Source organism: Xiphias gladius, chromosome 18 (genome assembly GCF_016859285.1).
Source record: "Xiphias gladius isolate SHS-SW01 ecotype Sanya breed wild chromosome 18, ASM1685928v1, whole genome shotgun sequence".
In the NCBI taxonomy this organism is placed as follows: Eukaryota; Metazoa; Chordata; class Actinopteri; order Istiophoriformes; family Xiphiidae; genus Xiphias; species Xiphias gladius.
Window position 1 is genome coordinate 2,703,489 of NC_053417.1, and position 21,224 is coordinate 2,724,712.

At 40.2% G+C, this 21,224-nt stretch overlaps 2 protein-coding genes across 3 annotated transcripts in view; both read right to left on the reverse strand.

Moving 5' to 3' along the window:
* Positions 1-163: 163 nt before the first annotated feature.
* Positions 164-5,870, reverse strand: LOC120803652 (alpha-1,3-mannosyl-glycoprotein 4-beta-N-acetylglucosaminyltransferase C-like). The gene is made up of 5 exons (XM_040152355.1): positions 5,766-5,870; positions 4,068-4,163; positions 3,456-3,609; positions 2,042-2,296; positions 164-1,934 (listed from the first exon to the last, which is right to left on the reverse strand). Exons 2-5 carry the CDS (start codon positions 4,158-4,160, stop codon positions 1,030-1,032), a joined length of 1,407 nt encoding a protein of 468 aa, XP_040008289.1. The 5' UTR covers positions 4,161-4,163; positions 5,766-5,870; the 3' UTR covers positions 164-1,029.
* Positions 5,871-6,703: 833 nt separating this feature from the next.
* ap4b1 (adaptor related protein complex 4 subunit beta 1) overlaps positions 6,704-21,224 on the reverse strand; it is a 28,806-nt gene continuing 14,285 nt past the window's right edge. The window contains exons 9-15 of one of the 2 annotated variants that reach the window (XM_040152354.1): positions 20,774-20,857; positions 20,467-20,570; positions 13,836-14,043; positions 13,439-13,753; positions 9,269-9,421; positions 6,853-7,364; positions 6,704-6,812 (exon numbers count right to left, since the gene is read on the reverse strand). In XM_040152354.1, the coding sequence (XP_040008288.1) occupies positions 6,862-7,364; positions 9,269-9,421; positions 13,439-13,753; positions 13,836-14,043; positions 20,467-20,570; positions 20,774-20,857 (1,367 nt within the window). In that variant the 3' untranslated portion in view covers positions 6,704-6,812; positions 6,853-6,861. The other variant, XM_040152353.1, reaches the window with a different exon arrangement.

The following is a 21,224-nucleotide window of genomic DNA, read 5'->3' on the forward strand; positions in this document are numbered from 1 at the left end:
TTTATATATATATATATATATATATATATATATATATATATATATATATATAATTTTATATATACATATAAATTATATATATATATATATAAATTATATATATATATATATATAAATAAAAATTATATATATATACACATATATATATATAAAGCTTCTTTTAAAATATTTTTTGATGGATGTATGACTCATTATGATTACTGACAGAAGCAACTACCTCACCCCCATCCCAAATCCATTTTGACACTGCCTATATCGACCTATCTCCTCCCTCCCTCTTTCTATGTGGCTTATACTTCTGTTCTGGTTACTATTTTATCAGTTGTCCCTCTAAAATGTCTTACTTCTCTGTGAGCTGACCAGCATAACAATAAGAGTTCCAGTGTGATTAAACATTGCATAAGAATGAGATGTTGTTCTCTCCTCTGTGGAAACAAGAGTTGACCGTTAGAACATGCTTTTGTCAGGCAGTAGTTTGATTAGGTATCCTCTCAACTTCTACGAAAACTTTGCTGTGTTTTGATTAAAAGGCCAATGTGTCTTACAATCTCACCCTGTCTTCCATAGTTTGAGAAATAAAACCACAGCACATTTGCCTGCAACACACAATGTCCCTGTCCCCATGACTCATTATAAAACCACATGAATTTCAGTGAGTTGCTCCCTCCTCCCATCTCAACATTTACAAACAATAGACAATAAAAATAGGCAGCTTTAACATGCACATGTCAAAGTCAGACTGAGTCATAATGTATTTACTTTAATGTATTAAAATATATAAACACATGGAACTGCTTTCTTTTTGCAGATATGAGCTTTAACATTGCAAATGTCTTCATTAAGTTGAAGAGACATCACAGAGCTTGTTCAAACATTTTTTTCATACCTACAGTAGCTTTACACAGTTGCATTAAGCACTGACTTGTTTCATCAATGAAACTGTTTAACAAGGCACGAAAGTAAAATGTTCAGATAGCAGATCTGTAGCAGATAATAATACATTATTAATCTGACAGGAAGAATTCACACCTATGCTTGGGGTGTAGGTGTATTCAGCTTTGTTGTGATCCTGATTTTCTTAATGATCACCCAATCTTTCTGCGTAGCTGTGACTTGTATCCTCAGACAGGAAGAGGCAGAGCTATAATTTTTGTCAATCTCCTGCATCTCGAACTTCCCATTCTCTAACGTCCCCACTGACTGGAACTCTTTACAACTTTTCTCCCCTTTCTCGATGGTAACTATGTCGTGGCCTATCTCCACCTGAGCTGCCTGCAGGAGGTCTTTACCCCCTGAACCTGTTTCTACAAATATACTTGTTATCACTGTAGGGTCCGTGAACACCACAGTCAGGTAATTTCGTTCTTCTGGGGAGCGTCCCCAGAAAAATCCTTCCCCAGCATCCCAGGCCAGTTTTGGGAAGTGCTTCTGGTATGTGGACATATCAGAGTAAACTTCAGCTGCAGGATTAGTGTAGAACCCCTCCTCAAAGTCCTTGTCCTTTAGCTTGTTGTATGTCCCTTGGAATGAGGAAAAAGTGCCCATGTGCTGGAACAGTGAGGGTTTAAATAGGATTGGCTCTTTCTGAGTCAGAAGCACTCGAAAGTGAGACATCAACCAATCGCAGGGCATTTCCTGGTAGAAGAGGAAGAGGAAGCGGGCCAGGAGAGGAAGGTGGACTGATTTGTAGAGTTTCCCGATGTAGCCAAGGGCTGAAAACTCCAGCATTGCCCAAGTAGTCTTCTTTGCCTCTTGCTCCTCAACGTGTTTCTTGATGGTGGTAAGGAAGTTTTTGGCAGAAGAGATATCATCCTCCAACTGGAGGTAGTACTGGCCAAGACCAGCACTGTAGTGGATGAGGAAGGAGTAATCCAAGTTCTGCTTGGAGCGAAATGATACCCTTTCTGGAGCATCATTGTAGTTCCTCTTTAGACCTGCAGGAGAATCAGAGAGACTTCATCAGTATCACAGCGTCAACAAAACGGTCATGACATGGATGTGAATTAATTTGTTCACTAATAAGATAACACGTGCACTGTACCTGTAACAGGAGGATACCAATACTGAGGAACATGGAGGACTACCAGATGGCCTTGTTCCAGCTGTGAGGCAAATGCAGTTTTGATCTCCCTCACTGTAGTGACCCTCCAGGTCACATCGAAATCTGCTAGCAGCACTATCACCACCATGGAGGAGCTCTCTTCAGGAGACGACTGGGAGAAGAGGGACTGAAGGGTGGGAATTAGATAGCTGCCCTTCTTCCTCTTTACCGATGATAATCCAACAGATAAATACCCTGAAACGTGTCAGGACAGAAACATGAAGTGTAAGGGGATTTTATATCATTCAAAAGCCTCCAATATGTATCAACATTATAAAGTATAAAAAATTGCAATTCTAAGCATTTCTTCTGTAGCACCAATTACACTTGTTTGTTTGGGAAGAATGCACTTAAAATCTTTGTGACATCTAGCTCCTGTTCCTATGAAGATTAAATGACTTTAAATTCCTTGAAATAAAAGCATCTGTTATCAATATTACTATGGAAGCCAAGCCTAATATTAAATGTTGTTTTGACCTATCTTTAGGCCCATAAGGTTGTGACATCATACATCTACTGGGCTCTCTGACAGGTGACACCAATTTCTAACCTGACCTATGACCATCTGAAAACACGTTACGGCCCATGGATGGCGTCTTAATCCCTAAACTACAGGGGCACCCAGCCAGTTCAGTTAACAAGGACAAAAATGTAATTTACAATACTGACTAGTCCTTTGGATGAAGTTTATCAGACAGATAATCACACAGCATGGATATAACTGCAAGGTTGAGATTTTGTTTTACAAAAGAGTCTAAACTTTTTTTTTTTTTTTTTTTAAACTGTTTGAAATCCTCTCCTTTTACATCCAACTCCACAGCAACTTCAGACGTCACCGTCAGCAACAGCGCAGAAGACTCAGAAAAAGTTGGCGGCAAAAAGGGGAATACTGTCAATTCTTGCTCAGAAGCTTGACAGTGGGACACAGACAAGTGAAAGGTGATCAACCTATTAAACTCTCTGAAAATGCCATCAGGTGGTCCTTTTTGACAAAAAAGTAAAGTTTAAAAATTATTTTTTGTCCAAAGACAAAATCTAAAGTGTGACTCACTAACCTAAGATTTGATTTGTTATGTGGAGCGTAATGCTGGGTGAAATACTCTTGAGGCTGTGCTAAAGGCCAGTGTACAATAAAGATTAAGAAAAGGGATAACAAGTCAAAAAATAAAAAAAATAAAATACATGTAATGTACCGCAAATATGACCCAGTGTGTAGGTGGGCTATGCAATTTTTCAGTTAAAAAAAAAAGGACGAGACATCAGCATAGAAATAAATGGTGTCGTGTGTTAAGTTAACCATCACTTCAATTCAGCTTTCACCTTAATATAGCAAAAAAGACAGTGTGTCACTCACTCTGTTGAGTCGATGGTGCTCCAGCAAGCAGCTGATAGGACACATTGAGAGGGAGGTAATCTCCCTGTTCAACCCAGGACTCCTTACTAACCAACCTCTCTGCTTGCCAAGATAATTCATTTAGATGTACACTTTGATGTGACCTTGTCAGGCCCTGGAAAACAAATACACACGTTCATTGTCAGTATATGTGTACATAAAAATGTTTTATGAGTGTCGCTTTGCCGTCAATCCACAACCCTGGATGTTTTGCATTTTTTAAAGCAAGAGCAGTGCAAACACAGTTCAAGTGATCTTTTCTTGTAAAACCTCACTTTCAACTTAGATTGAATTGGATGTACACTTTGTTTCCTGACAGCAGCAAAAATATAAATGTAGCATCTCTTTGCCTGACATACTATCCTTGCCGCCCATCCTCTTGACTTGTTCTTACATCCCTATGGGGATTTTAACCTGACTTGGTTTTAGGGTTAGGATTAGAATTAGGTTTATGTTATGGTAACAGGATAGGAAATGCATTATATCAATGAGTGTCACCACAGGGATAGTGGAACAAGTCTCTGTGTGTGTGTGTGTGTGTGTGTGTGTGTGTGTGTGTGTGTGTTTACATACAGCAATGAGGAAGTCTGAATGGCTAATGAAGTACAATCCCCCAATGAGAAGGAGCACTGCCAAAACATTCTTCTTCCTTGAATGACGTCGCATTTCCTATCATATACCCACGCACGCACACACGCACGCACGCGCACACGCACACACACAGAGTGGATACCCCATCCATTATACTGCTGTGTAACTTAGTCAGCACAACAGTAAATAATTCAGCTAATAGTTAATGAGTGTTTCGGAGAGCTAAGACACAGTGACAGGTTAGACGGACTGTGTGTATTGAAAGGCCTAATTTGGCATAAACAAGCAGCTCTCTCTGCTGCTTAGAGTCTAAGTATACATTTACAATTATTTTCTAGGTTTACAGGCTTATAGCTAAACTTAATATGCACATTATTATGTTACTGATTTAAAAACACGGAATTGGGTAACTAGGAAATTACTGTCATCAAAGTAAATCTCTGACAAAAGTACACATCTGCCATTATGCAGACTTGTGTTAACCAATATTTCAACTCGTTTCCATTGCTATTGTGCACTTTACTTTTCTTTCTTCATGTCTAGCTGCTCTTATGGCTCTCTCGCCAGAATAATCTTAAACAGACAACAAACGAGGAGTTTAGACTGAAAGAGACAGGGGAGAGTACCCTGAGAAGTACCGTGTGAATTCTGTATAAAAAGGAACTGAATGGAGGCTCACCTTTAGATTTATATTTAGCCAACACAGTGTACTCCCCTCCGCTCTGATTACATGCACTGACAAGTAAGGATTTCAATATAGTCCAGGAGTCGTGTTAAGATGAGCGCCGGATAGTTTAATGTCCCGTCTGACTACTACTCCTCGGTTTAAGGGCTGGACAGGCTTCATAACATTTTCAAAGTACACTGCCTTTGTTTAGTCAACAAGTATACTAAGCCTCCATTGCTGGGACTAATTACAGATAAGGCCTCATCATTTAAAATTAACTCAGTATATTGTCCTCTATTCCAACTTCGAAATTAAAAGAATGTTTACCGCGCGTAACCATACGGGTATTTACGTCAGTTAAATTGCACTGCCCAAACCTGATTGACAGCACAGGTGTATTTGTGTTTTCTGGAGGGGTTGGCTACTGCGAGATGTTTTTCTTAAAGAAAGAAATACATCCATAGTAAACCACATTAAAACGGTAGCTAGGCCCATGGTATCGTTTTGAATGCGTAGTCTACAGATTACCGAATGTAAATATGAAGGACGTTACTATAGCTATTGTCGTGGAAGATACGGTTATACAAAGTTATCAACTCACTGTTGGTTAGCTATTGATGCGAACTAGAGTCCCTATATGAAAAGACTATTTAAAGTAACATTAAAAGAATTATGGAGTGTAACACTAACGTTAAACTTAGTTATTTTGTGGAGCACGGTTCCGACACTTCACTTACGTCGTTTAAATTAACTACTGCTAACTAACCGTTTATTATACAAGTCTAACGCTACGGATACGCAGCCTTGCTAGCGAAAAGTATCAAAGCGGAGTGATAAAGTAGCTTTAATTTAAATTACAATAAACCAATACCGATAGTGCGCACGCCTTCCTCAAATGAACGGCAAAATTTTAAAAAAGCAAAGAAGCTATCTAAAGGTACTGTGCACAGGTAGCTGGTGCGAGTCATATCTATAAAATGAAAATTAAAATCATGTCGAGGATGTCTACTCACCTCCCTCCGCAAGTTCGCTGCGGCAGCACGGTGGCTGTCAGTGGATTACACTCCTTAATTTTCCACTTATAAGGCAAGGAAAATTTAAGAGGACGTCAACGGTGAGAAAGAAAAGACTAGTCCGTTTCTAGTACGACATATAAGACACGGCGTTAGCACATCATCTTCGTTTCAATCCCGCTGCTTCTCCCCCGACGCCGCATGCTGTCAGGGCGTTAGTTCAAGTCTCCTGGTGGCTGTTGTAGCTTTATATGAACCAGGTGTGTCGTCACTTTTGGCAGATATCCAACCGCGTCATTTTATTCATAGTGAAGAAACTCAGTAGCCCAACACAGACTTACTTACTCATTAAAATAGACAAATCCATAAAAATGCAGTGCAGATGTTTTAATATTTTAAATCAGTTCATGCGTTTGTGTGTGCATTTACTTTCAGCTAACTATTATCATGATAGCCTCAAACGTACAGAAAAACCAGTACCCACCAGTATAGAAACAATATCAGTTTCAGGTCCCGGTCCTCCTCCGAAAGCTGTGAATGAGTGAGTAAGGAGAGGTCCCTTTCTAATTCCATCATGTGTTTGTAGATAAACATTATCTCTCAGTCCCAGAAGGAAAGACTGATTTTGGTGCAGTGAGACTCGTCCACCATAGTGCCCCCATCAGGCCAAACATGACTTAACCTGAACTATTTTTTAATCTACTTATTATGGTTTGACTGTGAAAAAACCAACAAACTAAGGAGATTAATGGCCTTCAGATGAAGTTCTCTCTCCACTAAATTCTCCCTTGTTAACTGACGTTTTACACCTTTAAAGACTCCACTCTCACATGAATTCAGTTCAGCTGATACAACTTAAAATGTGCAAGCTGACAAGAGAAGAGGAAGTGGTGTTACTGCTCACCTACAAGCCTTCTGCATGCATACACTGTGTATGGACGCTGTTTTACATTTATGATTAAGGAATGACTGTTGTCATTGAGCATCTTTGGAAGGATGTAAAGCAAGAGCAATGATGTGTGTGTGTCTGTGTGTGTGTGTGTGTGTGTGTGTGTGTGTGTGTGTGTGTGTGTGTGTGTGTTTGTGTAACGTATATTTAAGCTCTCTCTGAGGAGAGTGTGTGCAGTACAGTGATAAGGATGGAGAGAAACCCCTTCAGAACTTTTTCATCTCTTGGTTGCTGTTTAAGAGTCACTTTTACTCCCTCCTCTTCTCTGTCTTTTCTCATCATCTCTCCTCCACTCAGGCCATCAGCTGTGGCTTCCTCTGTCATTTGCTTGTCTTCTCTGCCCTCCACCACCGCTTCTCTGTCACCCGTGCCTTTCTTTACTCCCGCTTTCTGATTTGCCTCTCCAGTGTACAGCAGCTCCCCCAGTATGAGCGTGCTGTGGGGTGTGTCAGCAGAGCGTGCATGGTGGGTGTGTGTGTACAGGTAGACCCTCCAGGGGAGTGTGTGCGGCGGCGTGAAGGCCAGTGTCTGGATATTGACCAGCTGCATCGCAGCCTGAAGGCTTTGTGGGGAACAGTGAGGTATCGCAGGACATTTGACACGTTCTTCCATGCACACGTAATCCTCCTCCTCTTTCATTTTCTCAGGACCTAGCCACAACAAAACAAAGGGCAAAGACATTACCTGAAACTTTTAAAAGTCAAGAAACACTGGGAATGTCCACTGGGGCACTACTTCAGGAAAGAGGGGCCTACAAAAATGGGGAATATCAATTTTATCTTTTTCACTAGATGAGACACATTTATCCCTGATCCTTTGAAATGTATGGCGCTTGGAGAGTACGGACACTTTCTGTGTGGTAGCTCAAGCTAAGAGGAGCTAGCTAACACTGCTAACACTGACTCCTCACTTTGATGCTGAGTAATACGCTCACAAGATGGCCCAGCTAGTTGGGTCTGAGCATGAGCAGCCTTGGTAAGCTAAAGCTTAAAAGCTACAGAAGTTTAGTTACTGTGTCAGTGGATATGACGCAAAATGCAAAGAGATGGAGAAAGTATGCAAATGTATGTACAAACAATGACTGGTGATCAGAAATAAGCACTATCTTTTTGTGATCATTGGGCCCCTTTTGTCTACCTTACTTGTCTGGTTTAATGTTATAAAGCAGTTACATTTGTGGACTCTTAGATATTAACTTAGTACAATTTGGAGGAACATGACTTTTTCAGATATGTAAAATTATGCTAATATTTCTTGGAAGAAATTGTGGAGAATAACACAAATACTGAACCGAACTGAATAATACAATTAACTGTACAGGAATATACTGGTTGGTAGATGAGCTACCACAAACTCTGTCAAAGAGAGATGGGAAAAAGAATGAACTCAAATATCCAGTCAACAGTGAGAAACCGTTTTTTTCTACTTGTTGTTCTACAAATTGCTGTTAATTTTTTTTAGAAAAATCTTGTTCATTTTTTTCATTACTCCATTATTGAAAATAATATTTATAATGATTAGCCATACATGCCAGAGAAACTTTGGAAATGTAAAGGCAAACCAATACCAAGAATTTTAAGAAAATATCTGGAGAATCACTTAAAGTATTCTTGGGTGTATATCCCATTGGCATGCGTGTTGTTCTAGAGTGGGAAGAGGAAGTGGACCCTTTGGAATTACCTAGTTTTCTGTGTTAATTGTTCATGAGCTGTGATCTGATGTTGATCTAATTCACAAGTTTAGACAAAGACAATGTACTTTGTAGCTAATAACACACAAACAAATATAATCTTTCGTGTCTTCAGTGAACACATCCATTAAACATTCACAGTGCTGGTGCAAAAACTGAGTGAACCCTCGGATTTAATAACTGGTTGAACCTCTTTTGGCAGCAATAACCTCAAACAAGTTCTTCCAGTAGCTGCAGATCAGACCTGCGCAATGTTCAGGAGGAAGTTCGGACCGTTCTGCCTAAGAGAACTACTTCAGCTCAGCCATATTCTTAGGCTGTCTGGTGTGAACGGTTCTCTGAGCTCATTCCATAGCATCTCTGTTGGGTTAAGGTCTGGGCAATGACTGGGCCACTCCACAAGCTGGATTTTCTTTGTTTGAAGTCATTCTGTAGTAGAATTACTTCAGTGTTTAGGGTCGTTGTCCTGCTGCATCACCCAACTTCTACTAAGCTTCGGCTGGTGGACAGTCACCCTGACATTGTCCTGTAACAGACCTCGATAAACTTGGGAATTCGTTTTCCCAAGTTTTAGTAACTAAAAACTGTCAGATCACTGAAGTGGAGTAAAAACTATAATATTTACCTCTGAAATGAAATAGGAGTATAAAGTGGCATTAACAGAAAATACTCAAGCAAAGTACAAGAACCTAAGGATGTAGTTATATTTAGTTGTTAAATAAATGTACTTAATTACATTCCACAGAGGCCTGTCTTCTCCAGCCAACCACAAATCCTGGCCCAAGATGAGAAAGCTTTCATCTTAAAAGAATCTCTGAGATGCATGGTGATTGTTTACACTATACACTGCTTTCGTTTAATTACCTTGCTCAGCATGCAAAGCCTGTCGCTGCAGCCACAGGCACTCAAACTCCTCTGGGCTGAGAGCTGGGGAGAAGGACAAACTGAGGGGGACTGTGACACTGGAAGCCAGGACATCAGCTGAGGAGTCTGCACGATGAATGGCACTGTCTGAGCCTGGAGAGGACATGGGAGGACACAGAAGAAGAAGAGATTTATGATTAAAAATGTCAGTGCGTTCCCAGAAATGGACCCTAATCTTGGATAATCAAAACATTCTCAGTCTTTGACCAAAATAACACAACTTAGTATGTAAGCTTGATCCATTTGGACCTCTTTAAAGTGGCCTGAAAATATCTGTGACCCTCAGTGACATTTTTCAGTAGTACCACAGTGGTGACGAGTGAACTGCAGTAGTAGTGTTTTAGGTTCTTTTTAAACTAATGTATTTATTGAATTTTCAAAAAAAGTTCACTTGTACAAAAAAAAAGGTAAAAAAGTGAGAGATAAGAAAAAATATATAAATATAAGCAATCAGATAAGAAAGCAGACATAAATCATGACATCCACAAATATAGTTCATATAATCTGATAAGGCTTCTACAGTTTTGTCCCCCCCTCTAAAAACTCTAAAAGACCTCCACATTTTCTCAAAGGTAGTGTTTTTCCTTAATCATAAATTTATGTTTTCTAAGAGCAAGAGAGTACAATAGCATCAAGCTAGAGTTGTGGACATGGTCTATTAACTGACTTCAAAAAGTGGTGTGATATGTATTTAACAAAGATAATCATTTTCTTACCTGTGTTACCTAGGTTACACTAAGCAGGAGAGGAAAACTCCCGGGATACACAGATAAGGACGTACATGCAATCTCACATAATATAGAATATCCAAAAACCTTGTACAATGGGCGGTCTCAATTGTGTGAAAAAACACATTCATACATTTTTTCCATATCATACATCTTTCCCAAATCTATACATTGACGCAATTTGATCACAGAGGTCTTTTCTTGAATTTCATGGCTTTTTTCTTTGGTCTGACATGCACTGTGAATTGTGGGAACATACTCAGATGTGGGTCTTTCTAAATCATGTCCACTACACTGAATTTGCTACTTGAAAATACCAATCAGGTTCTACAGATATCTCAAGGATAATCAAAGCAAACAGGATGCATTTGAGCTTGGTTTGGAGTTCCATAGTATAGGCTCTGAATACTTACTTACTTAGTACTTACTCTAAAAGCATGTTTTTTCTCTGTCATTATGGGTTATTGTGCGTAGGAATCAATGCCAAAAAAGTAAGATTTAACCATTTTAAAATACATCTGTAACATTAAAGTGTGCAGAACCTTCTGAAGGCAATTTTCTGTATATCTGGCAAAGGGTCAGTACCTACTGCATATCAAAACAGGATAACATCAATCAAAATACTCAATGATTACAATTATGGAAATGCCACTATAATTTTGGCTCGAGCACAAAGCTTTATTGGTTCTATAGCCGCAAGCCTTTTCTTGCTGGTTGGATACTCATTAGAACTGACATTAGGCGAGGACTTTCGTTGTGGCAGAGAAAATGCAGGCCAAAAAAAATCAAATGATGAAAGCCAGAAATACCAGTTGCTTGTTAAGAAGGCAGTGAAACTGTAGAATTCACTGTTTAACAACCTATAATATTCTCCTGCAGGTATATTAGTCATGTTCTTTTTCCGTGAGCCACTAAAACCAGACTGCATGGCACAACAACTGACACTGAGAAATGTTATTCAAACAACTGTTCAAACACTATGAAGATCAGGAGTGGACTGTACGTTTTAAGACTTGGGCTGTCAGTGAACATCTCCTTCAAAATCTAAAAATCATGCAACTAAACCACTGTATAAATATTACAGCAACATTACAGGTTATTTGTGACATATATACACTCAGTGGCCACTCTATTAAAAATGCTATAGGGTCAAAAAGTGTGAGACCGCTTTCCCATTCAAGTGAATAGGATAGTGGTCTTTTGGACCCCATTGTACCTGTTAATCTATTGCTATTGAATTAAATTGTTCTCCCACATACTCCTTAACAAGGATTACTTAAAGAAGTTTATAGTGTTCAGTTTTTGTTGACATTATTGGGAATGTGTAAGTTCTATTACATGTTTATTACTGAGGTCATCCTTAAAGATGGTGGTTTAGTGGAGTTTCAGTTTTTTTGTCCTTTCCATTTACATACTTGGGGGGAGGGTGATATTTGAAACACCTCTCACTATAATGCAGTACAGTACAAAACCATCACTAGCTACTGTATGACCTCAATGCCTAAACTTATACAGTAATTGAATTAACACCTCTAAGACAGTGTCAAAAAACCTGATCATTATTGGCGTTATAAAAGTAGATTTTATGGCAGAAAAGATGTATTGGATTGCATTAAACTGTACAGCTGTAAATAATAATGTGGCCACTAACTATGAGATATAGGCTATATTATTCACAGCCAAGCATTATGTTTAGAAAACCAACCATCACGCTATCAAAGGACACTCAAAACACAGATAGCAGAGGGTAAAATGAAAACACCATCAGTGACAGCCAACTAAGACAATAAAACGACTCAGAACATTACAGCTTACAGCTGGACCAACATGCCTAAACAATAACACACTAATTTCATTAAAACAGCCAACATCGATATTAACAAATTATATATTATAAACTCACTAGTGTTGTTTACTTGCAAACAAATCCAATCTTCTATTCTTCTGATAAAGAAATTAATGACACGATCATACAGAGATCCTTGGCTTTTAAATCCAAGAGCATGTTTTTTTTTTATGGATACAAATGCCAGTGTTGAAAGCCTTGTCTGCCTGGTGGTGTTTCTTGAAAAACAATGTTAAGATAACTAGCAGAGCCTGTTATGACTGGCTGATGCCATGGCTCAGCTATGGGTTCCAAAGGGAGAGAAACACATGCTTATCCTGGTCTTTGAATTTGTCCGTTATCGGTGTAAGAATATTATCGAGAATAATGCTGTGTGGTCTTTGCAAGGTTGAGCAAGTGTCCCCTCCTTACCTTTACCCTCCTTTTGTTTGGTGCACCACAGATGGCATCAAATTATACCTTCTCTGTCACAATATTTTGATTTATCTCACCCAATCTAGCACACAGAATTGCATACCCAACACCTTGTTTTGCAGAATTCACTAACATACATCTGAATGAGCAAGAATGCCATAAAATGCTGAAAGTAAAAAAAAATCAATTCAAATTTGGCCGGTTGAGCAACATAATCATCATCATATTCGTCAAAACATAGCTGAAGATGAGGAAGTTGTGCTAAGTTAATGATATCAGTAGATTCATCTACTGCAACAGAAACCAGCATTAAGATGGCCAGACACTGTGAGTTTTTTTAATAATCTTGTACGTTCTGCTAACCCACATTACACATCTTAATCTGCCTTTCAGCACAGCCAGAACCTGCGACATTTATCCTCAGCATTAGCATGGAACCCTCTGTGGTTTTTGTCCAATGAAGTGTATTAGGCAAAAGACCAATTCAGGGCTAAAATCAGGCTTCATCCTTATAGTAATAAATAATAGAGCTGTGCTTTATTAGCTACATCTTTCTTGTTCATGACTTCTTGTTCATGAATCCAACACAACATCTGCTGGCCATCTGCCATATTTACCGCTAGCTAGCTAGCAACGAAAAGTGGAGGATGCGAGACAGCAAGCTAACTTCAACTGGGTTTTCATAATGCAGTAACTCCACCAAGATGCTCGAAAGACTGAATGTCCCATGCAAAGGTGTAGTGATGAGCCAACCAAGTAAAAGGATACTCCCTCTAACTGTAAATCAGAATCTGATTGGCTGTGTTGTCTATCAGTCTTATTTCACATCATCAGTCTCTTCAATAGCAGGGGCATTCAGTCTAAATTTTGAAGACCTCGGAAGAGGACTTTAGCTTTCCATAAGCACATAGAAACAGAAAAAGAAAAAATCTTTCAAAATGTTTCTCACAGTCAGTCATTAGTAAGTCACCGCGTTGACACAGTCCTTGCTAGGTGAAGGTTTGTAGGGCTGAGAGAGTCTCACCGTAATAAGATAAAGTTTGAGAGAAATGTACAGAAATACTACAAAAACATTTTCTCATTTCTCACTGTATTAGATACACTACTAAAGTCTTCGCTCACCTGAAGTAACCCTCTCCTCGTGGCTACAGTTCAGTGTTTCTGAGAGATCAGTGTTTGGCTTGGGGTCAAAGGTCATATGTTCAGGGCTTCCTCTGCTGGCTGACTCTGTCTCTATGGTGCCCTGCCTGAGAGGCTCTAGAGTGTTAAAGCTGCATGCCCACTGGCTGATGGACTCCACAGGGCGACCAATCAGAACACCTAGGGAAGGGTCTGACCTCCGACCATGGAGGACCTTTCTTGTCTCTTCTATCCCACAATGCAACAGGCGGTAGTAGAGAAGTGCCTGGTCACGTACACACATGTCAGTCTCCTCCTCTGGAAAACACGAGAGTGTTAACAATGACATTTCTTTCTCCCTTCCTCTCTCTGTTACACACACATGCACACACACCCCTACCTATGCAATAGTGCAGCAGTCTTCCAAGCATGTCCTGTGTCTCAGCAGGCCGGCACAAAAACAGCCTCATGGTGGCTGTCAGCAACTCCATCTTGACTGCCAGAGAGGCCTCGCTCCTCACTCCATCAATGAACACCTCCAATGTGTAAGGGGCGCTGGAGACTCGCTCCCCATACACACCCAGCAACCACAGCAAGGCCTGTCTGCCCTAATGGAGGATGAGGAGCAGAGGATAAGACTAAATTTAAGAGCCCTGAACAGCCACTGAAATTTTGTGAGTTAATCTGGCTGATCAGACTTCTGCCAAGGATTAAAGGTTCTGTGTGGAGTTTTTGACCACTAGTAGTGAGTGTTGTGATGCAAGTGATGTGAAATGCAGTCATGCTCAATATTAATATCATTATTATTGTTATCATTTTGATCGGCATCGAAAGAAGACTGCTAGAAAGAAAACATGGATGTAAACTCTGTTGGTTTAGAATTTTTCCCAAAACCCGCTCTAATAACTTTTTATGACAAAAGAAATGCATTCAACATATTATATAACATATACATTAACATATTAGTCCTCAAGGATACAATCAATGAGAAAAGCCAGCGCAGAGGCATAAATACTTGTAAACTCACGAGATACATGAGATACATTAGGCCAACAAACTCAATGTGCTAATAAGGGCAGAAACACACGGATTATGGTGAGCTGCGCAGAGGCACCAGTTACCATTCACTCTCTTTTAGAAGCAACAAATTCCTCCTGAGGAGTAACCAATGACGCCTGGGATCAGTTGTATATTTACTGTCAACTGCAACCCGTTATTTTAACAGAACAAAAACAGTGGAAGTGAACTGCATTTGAACTGACAGCACAATTGATCTGCAGGAGGTCCATCATGGGTGGCGTCAGTGGTTCCAGGTGTCGTTTCCGGGTGACTTTCTACCCAGAGAATAAAGTCAGTGAGTAAAGTCTTGGATATACTTGATTTGAATGGGTTTTTACAACTAACTTTGTCTGAAGGCGAAGCTTTGGTATAGTTTTCCCAAACGGCCTCTCTTGAAGGCAGGACAAAAAAATCAACCCATCATATATATTGTGTAAGTAGGGATAATGGTGCAAGTTCTCAGAGAGTCTTTCCGCAAGGGCATGGCACTCAGTTGTACATACAAAAAGAGACCGAAATAGTTATATGATGATGAATGAAAAAAGAGAGCTGGAGGGAGAAGTTCAAACTCCGCCTATTTTCTCGGCTCCACACAACTGGCCAATCACGGCATAAAGTGTACCTGTTAAATTGTCAGTTTCAGAAATTTACGAAAATAATTGGATGTGCCCCCACCAGTTCTGATGTCAGAAAGGTGTGGGGTAGGGGTATGGGCTCTAATAAGAGTAAGTAAGATTTTGAGAATCTTTCAAATAAAAGGTGTGTATAAATTATATCAGCAGGGAAGTTGAACTAAGACTTTTTCTGAACATTGTTTTACAAACTCAAAATCCTATTTAGAGCCCATAGAGCAGGTTTCAGATCCTTTTCAATATTTTTACTCTGCAACAGCTATAATTACTAGCGCCTTTGCAGATTAAAGTTTTACATACAAAACATGAGTTTATAATATATGGGAGTCGAGTATCACGTTACTTCTATGTAAGAATGCAAGCCTAATGAATAATGGGGAAAAGTACCTTAAATAATAATTTAAATTTTCCATCTATGTTTAAATTACTTTTGTCATTACAGTTGGATAAGCCAAGTTACTAATTTTTTAAAAATTTATTCCTGCTGAGTGCCACTGTTTAGTATTTATTGTATTGTATGTGTTCTTCCATGCCATGCAACCGTGGTCTCCAATCAATAAAGAAACCTGAATCTGAACCTTAGAAAATCCAGAAAATTCCACCTTGATTAGCTACGACATTTAGATAAAGCAATAATAATCCAATAAAACATAGCACATGGTAATATAACACTGACAGAAGTCATTATGCTGTATAATGACTACTTTAACTTTTGACAATGCAGTACCTTTTGCTGATAATACTTTTAAAGCAACATTTTCAATTCAGGACTTTTACAGTATTCTGATATTGAGGTACTGTAGGTAGGCAGAACAACAACAGAGAAAGAGAAGCAAGAAAGTGGTGGAGACTATTCGTTTGTACAGATATAACATTATAAAATAACATTACAACCAGATTAAGACAATGCTCAACATCATAACTGAGTTACCTTTGCTCAGTTTATGTCAAATTTAGAGAAAGCATAACAGGACTAAAAGATTAGATTGGATTAGATATGTAAATTTACACACCTTAGTCTGGTTTCTCTTCTCTTCCCTTTTGTTTTTGAAAGCCCATCAGAGAGGTCATGCAGTTAAACCAAATGCAAAATAGTTTATTCATATACAAACAAAGAGACGGCTGATGGTGGTGGAAAGAATATATGATTTTTAGTTCACTGGAATATTGCACTTTTTACTCTGGTACATTTATTTGATAACTTTAGTTACTTTACATATTCAGATTAATAAATACAAAATATTGTTATAAAATAAATTATGATGTGGCTGGACCGCCCTTATCTCATCCTATAGGTTAACATGAGATAAGACTTTTGATTCTTGGGGAGAAACTTACCCTTCAGTATAAAAAGTCATTAAAATTAGTTCTATGTCATAATCTGCGCCTCTTTGAGACTTCTTGCACAGACTCTGCGTCATTATTTCCTGTTTTACTTTGAAATTACTTTCTTAAGGCAATGTGTCCATTGTGGTTTTAATTGCTGTCTTTGTGTTTTTGGCTGGACTGCAACAATGAGGCCAGCCCTATAAACCTGAATGTCCATAACTGACTGAGTGAGTGATAAAGTTACACCACTGGTCAGCCAAATGCCATGTGACTAAGTGCTGACATTCCACTACTGGTCATTGCTCTTTTAAAATGAATTGGCGCAAACTGTTTCAATTGTGTCTTCAGGAGGGCATTTACAGGCACTGTTGCCAACTTAGACCCTTTGTCACTAGATTCAACAACTTCTCACACCCTTTTAGCGACTTTTCTTCAAAAAAGCACCTAGCGCCAAATCTATCAACTTTTTGGACAATCTTTACCTACTTTCCGTCGAAGAGAGTTACCGGCATTGCCCCGCGAGTGCAAGGTCGGACTGTCCTTGCGCAGACACACTTCTCTATGCATCTCATTCAATGGACCGCAGGGCAGCTGCACAGACGTGATTGAGCTTTCAACGTTTTCTCTGAGTGATCACTTTACAAGTAAATATAGCCGAAACACAGCACAGCTGTTGTCTTTAATTTATTTATATGGTGATTTTGTTGGACATTATCGCGGTTATAAAATGAAATGGCTTGGAAGGGACTTCTGTTTAACGTGTAGTCTTAATCAGCTGCATTTCAGTCACTATTTCATTCTTGTTCCGTCGTCTGACAACAGAAACAGAAAAACATGTAAATGAGAACAGCTTTATTGTGAATTTGGCTGTATTAAAATACTGTATATGTGAGCACAGACAGTAGGAGAGAAGCAAACAGATAAAGGGCGGTCCAGCCACACACTACATACATATAGTCCATCTGCTTTAGTTCCTGTTCCTGTTCCTTAGTCTTCCTGTTTATTTAACTTTGTTCTTGCTCACACTGTTTGGATGACCTGTTTTTGGATTCCTGTCTCCTGTATCATTCTGCTAGCCTGTCATCCTGCCTTACTGTTTGTTCACCTGTCCACCTGTTAGCCAGTTTTTGTTCATTTATTAAAGCAACTTCATTGCATCAACCTGTCTGTGTGTCCGCATTTGGGTCTTCCTCTGCTAATCGTAAGAGTATGATCTGGCCACTATGGACCCAGTAAATGCTTTCCTTAATGATGAACTTCATGAACTGTCATATTCCCTTCTGGTTGGGGAGTGGTAGAGAGCCTGCAGTAGAGTGTACAAAGAAGTTACTCTTAGGTTAGAATGTAGGGAAAAAAGCCAGGGTTAAGGAATTCCCTAACTGACTGGCTTCAGAACTTTCTATACACCCCTGATTCTAAGTCTGCTAGCCACCAGCCAGTCTCCCAGATAGTTAACCTCTAGCATACTAGCCTCCTTTAAGCCAGCCTCCTGTCTGCTACAGCCCCTAGAAGAAGGCGTTTGTCTTGGTGACATTGATCCCCAAAGCTGCCCAGTGCCCCCGAGCCTCAGCTGCCCAGTGACCCAGAGCTTCCGCTGCCCAGCAGCTTGATAGATGCCCAGACGGACCCCCAGCCGAAACCTGAGTGGCCGTCCCTGCCGACGTTCTGTCGGTTCCTTCGTCGAGGGTCCCAGAGGGTGTCTCGTGTGTTACTGAGTCTGTTACTGATTTGACTGCCTAGGCCAACGTCTTGTCTGTTCCTGCGTTGGGGTGCCAGCCGACTTCTTGTCTGTGCCTGCGTTGAGGGTTCAAGCCGATGTTCAATCTGTTCCTGTAACAGGGAAAACATCAAGTCTGTTCCTGCTCCTCCTCCTGAGTCTGTTCCTGGGAGTCAGCCATCCCAGCCAACACCTCGTCTGTTCCCCAGGCTTGTTCTTGAGCCAGCTACCATCAAGCCTGTTCCTGTGCCAGCTGAGGTCAAGCCTGCTTCTGGTTCCCAGTCGGAAGTCCAGCCGACACCTTCATGTGGTTCCCAGTCAGCAGCCTGGTTCACACCAGTTCCTGATCTCCAGTCAACAGTCCCTGCTGACACAGTGCCAGACCTCCCAGATCATCAGTCAGCCATATTTTACCGACGCCCAGCCAGATCTCCATCTGACCGCCTCTGGCTTTGCCCTCCAGTGGTCTGCCTGTTCTGTGCCCTGCACTAACATGCAGCTGAATCTTCAGGTGCCAGCCACATTTCCAGACCTCCAGCCACATCGCATCATCTCTGGAAGATGCGATGAGGCTGGAGGCACCTAAGTCACCATTCTGCTCTGCCTCCAGAGATCCTGTCTTCGCCGTCGGCCTTCTGCTCAACCTCCGGAGCTGTTCAGTCTTCGTCCATGCCCTCGCCAACACTTTCCAGAGTGTGCCTGCCTTTGTCGTTGCCTTTGTCTCCGCCCACCGGAGCCTCTGACTGTGTCCACGCCACCCACATGAGCGGCTCCACCTGCCTGCCCGGTATCCAGGTCAACCGAACGGGATTCTCAGCTCTCCTGTTCTTCAGCAACCCAGGCCGTCTGCCTGAGATCTCCTGCTCCGCCTCTGTCCTGGTCCTGGGGTGTTCCCCTGAGATCCCCAGCTCCATTCTTCAGCTCCCCATCCACTGGCCACTGAAATGGCCCATTCTGCATAATGAGTACTTTTACTTTTACTTAAAGCATATATTGATGCTAATACTTATGTATTTTTACTTGAATAAAATTTAAGTTTTACAGAGTACTTGTGACAGAGTATTTCTATATCGTGGTACTGCAACTGTTACTGAAATAAAAATTTTTAGTACTTCTTCCACTGCTGTTATTGTTAATGGTTTATATAATATACCCTATAGTATAGTGTATAATATTCGTGGAGATGAGTATCATTGTGGATCTGATGTGGTAGAAAGCTTTAGAATGAAGTGATTACTGTTTATGTACAGTAATCATGTTATAGTATGCATGCAAACATACTGAGTAAAAAATGCTGATATTAAAACAAAAAGGTGAAATGGGATAGGAACATGTCCAAATCCTTCTCAACCAGACTAGGTCAAAACCTAGTATGCAGCTGGACCACCCTTTATCTGTTTGCTTCTCTCCTCTTCTCTGTTCTCACATATACAGTATTTTAATATAGCCAAATTCACAATAAGGCATCTCTCATTTACACATTTTTCTGTTTCTGCTCAACAGATCAAGTATGAAAAAGAACATTTCAGCAGGGTGGATGCCTGTTGATGCAGGCATTTTTAACCCTGAACTGTCCTGTTGAAAGAAAGCCCTCTTAAACCACTGTACACTCAATGTAAGTACAATGTTTAAGTACTTGTACTTAAATTTCCAATTTATACTACTTTATACTGTACTTCTACTCCATTACATTTCACAGGTAAATACTATCTATTTTACTTAATCTATTTGAAAGTTATAGTTACTAGTTACCTTCCTGATAAAGCTTTTGTGTTTAACTTAAATATGATGCATTGTTGTGCAACATTAATAGCTGCTTACATGTTAAAACCACTGAAAAATTGGTTCCACATCTTTAGTATTTCTTCATAACATTAAATATTCATGACTAGTAAATAAGCAACAATCAAAGTTAAAGTATGAAAAAAAACATCCTTAAGTATTATTTATTAGGCTGTGTCAGAATACACTCCATGTTTACTATATAGTGCACCATATTTTCTGTCCATCAATTTATTTAATTTTATGCTCGATATAATGTAGAGCCTCAAATATCCCTGCAATGGAATGTAAAAAGCAGTATCCTTGGTATGTATGCTGCTTTCTGGCAACAATCCCACAATGCAGTGCACAGCGTTTTATAGATGCAAAAACTACAATGGTGCAAAAGTACCCGGGGACCAGATTAACTGCTGCCTTTGTGCCTATTTTTCAGGCACAGATGTGACGGATTCTGCCCCAGACAGAGTCACAGTTTGTGTCATCTGTCTGAATGTTTGCAGGGTGTGTCTGACCTGGTTATCCTGCAGCGTCTCCTCACAGCCCTCGACAGCCAAACACACTGTGTCGCTACACTGAGGACACACCCAGACCAGATCACGCATTGTCTGCACCACGGCTGATGAGTGGTAGTGGAAGGGGGAGAGAGAGAAAGAGAGAGGAAGAGAGAGAGAGTTGTTGTGGAGGCAGAATAGGGGTCACAACTGTGACAGAATGAAAAAGTGGCTCTTTTGTGTGACAGCCACCTCAAAAAACACAGCTGCATACTGACAGACTACAGTTTGTGTGCAATATGTATGGGCAGGGGGAAATGAGTTTTACCAGAAGTGATGTGCTCTTGTTTGAGCCCGAGCAGTTCAGTAAGGATCTCTAGACATCTGTCGCTGTAGCTCCGTCCAATACGACCTGCACCCGTGCAGACAGGATAACACAGGATAACACAGCATATAAGTGAGGCTGATCAAATACAGAGATACCAAAATAGCCGGTAGGATTTTAACCACAGGAAATCTAATGCCCACAACACTGGGTGATGAGATTTTAAAAATTGAATTTCTTTCTTCAGCACTCTAATTGCAATATATATTCACATCCTGCCTTCAAACTCCTATGTTTTCAGAATCCTTTAAAAAAAGACTCCACTGAAAATACCAGACTTTGAGTCTAAACTAAGGGTGCAGAATGTTCTTCTCATCATCCTCTAGTTACTGTTCAACGAGTGTGGTGAGGACAAAGTTGACCTTTACATTATAGAGAAATGGTGTTTGAAAGG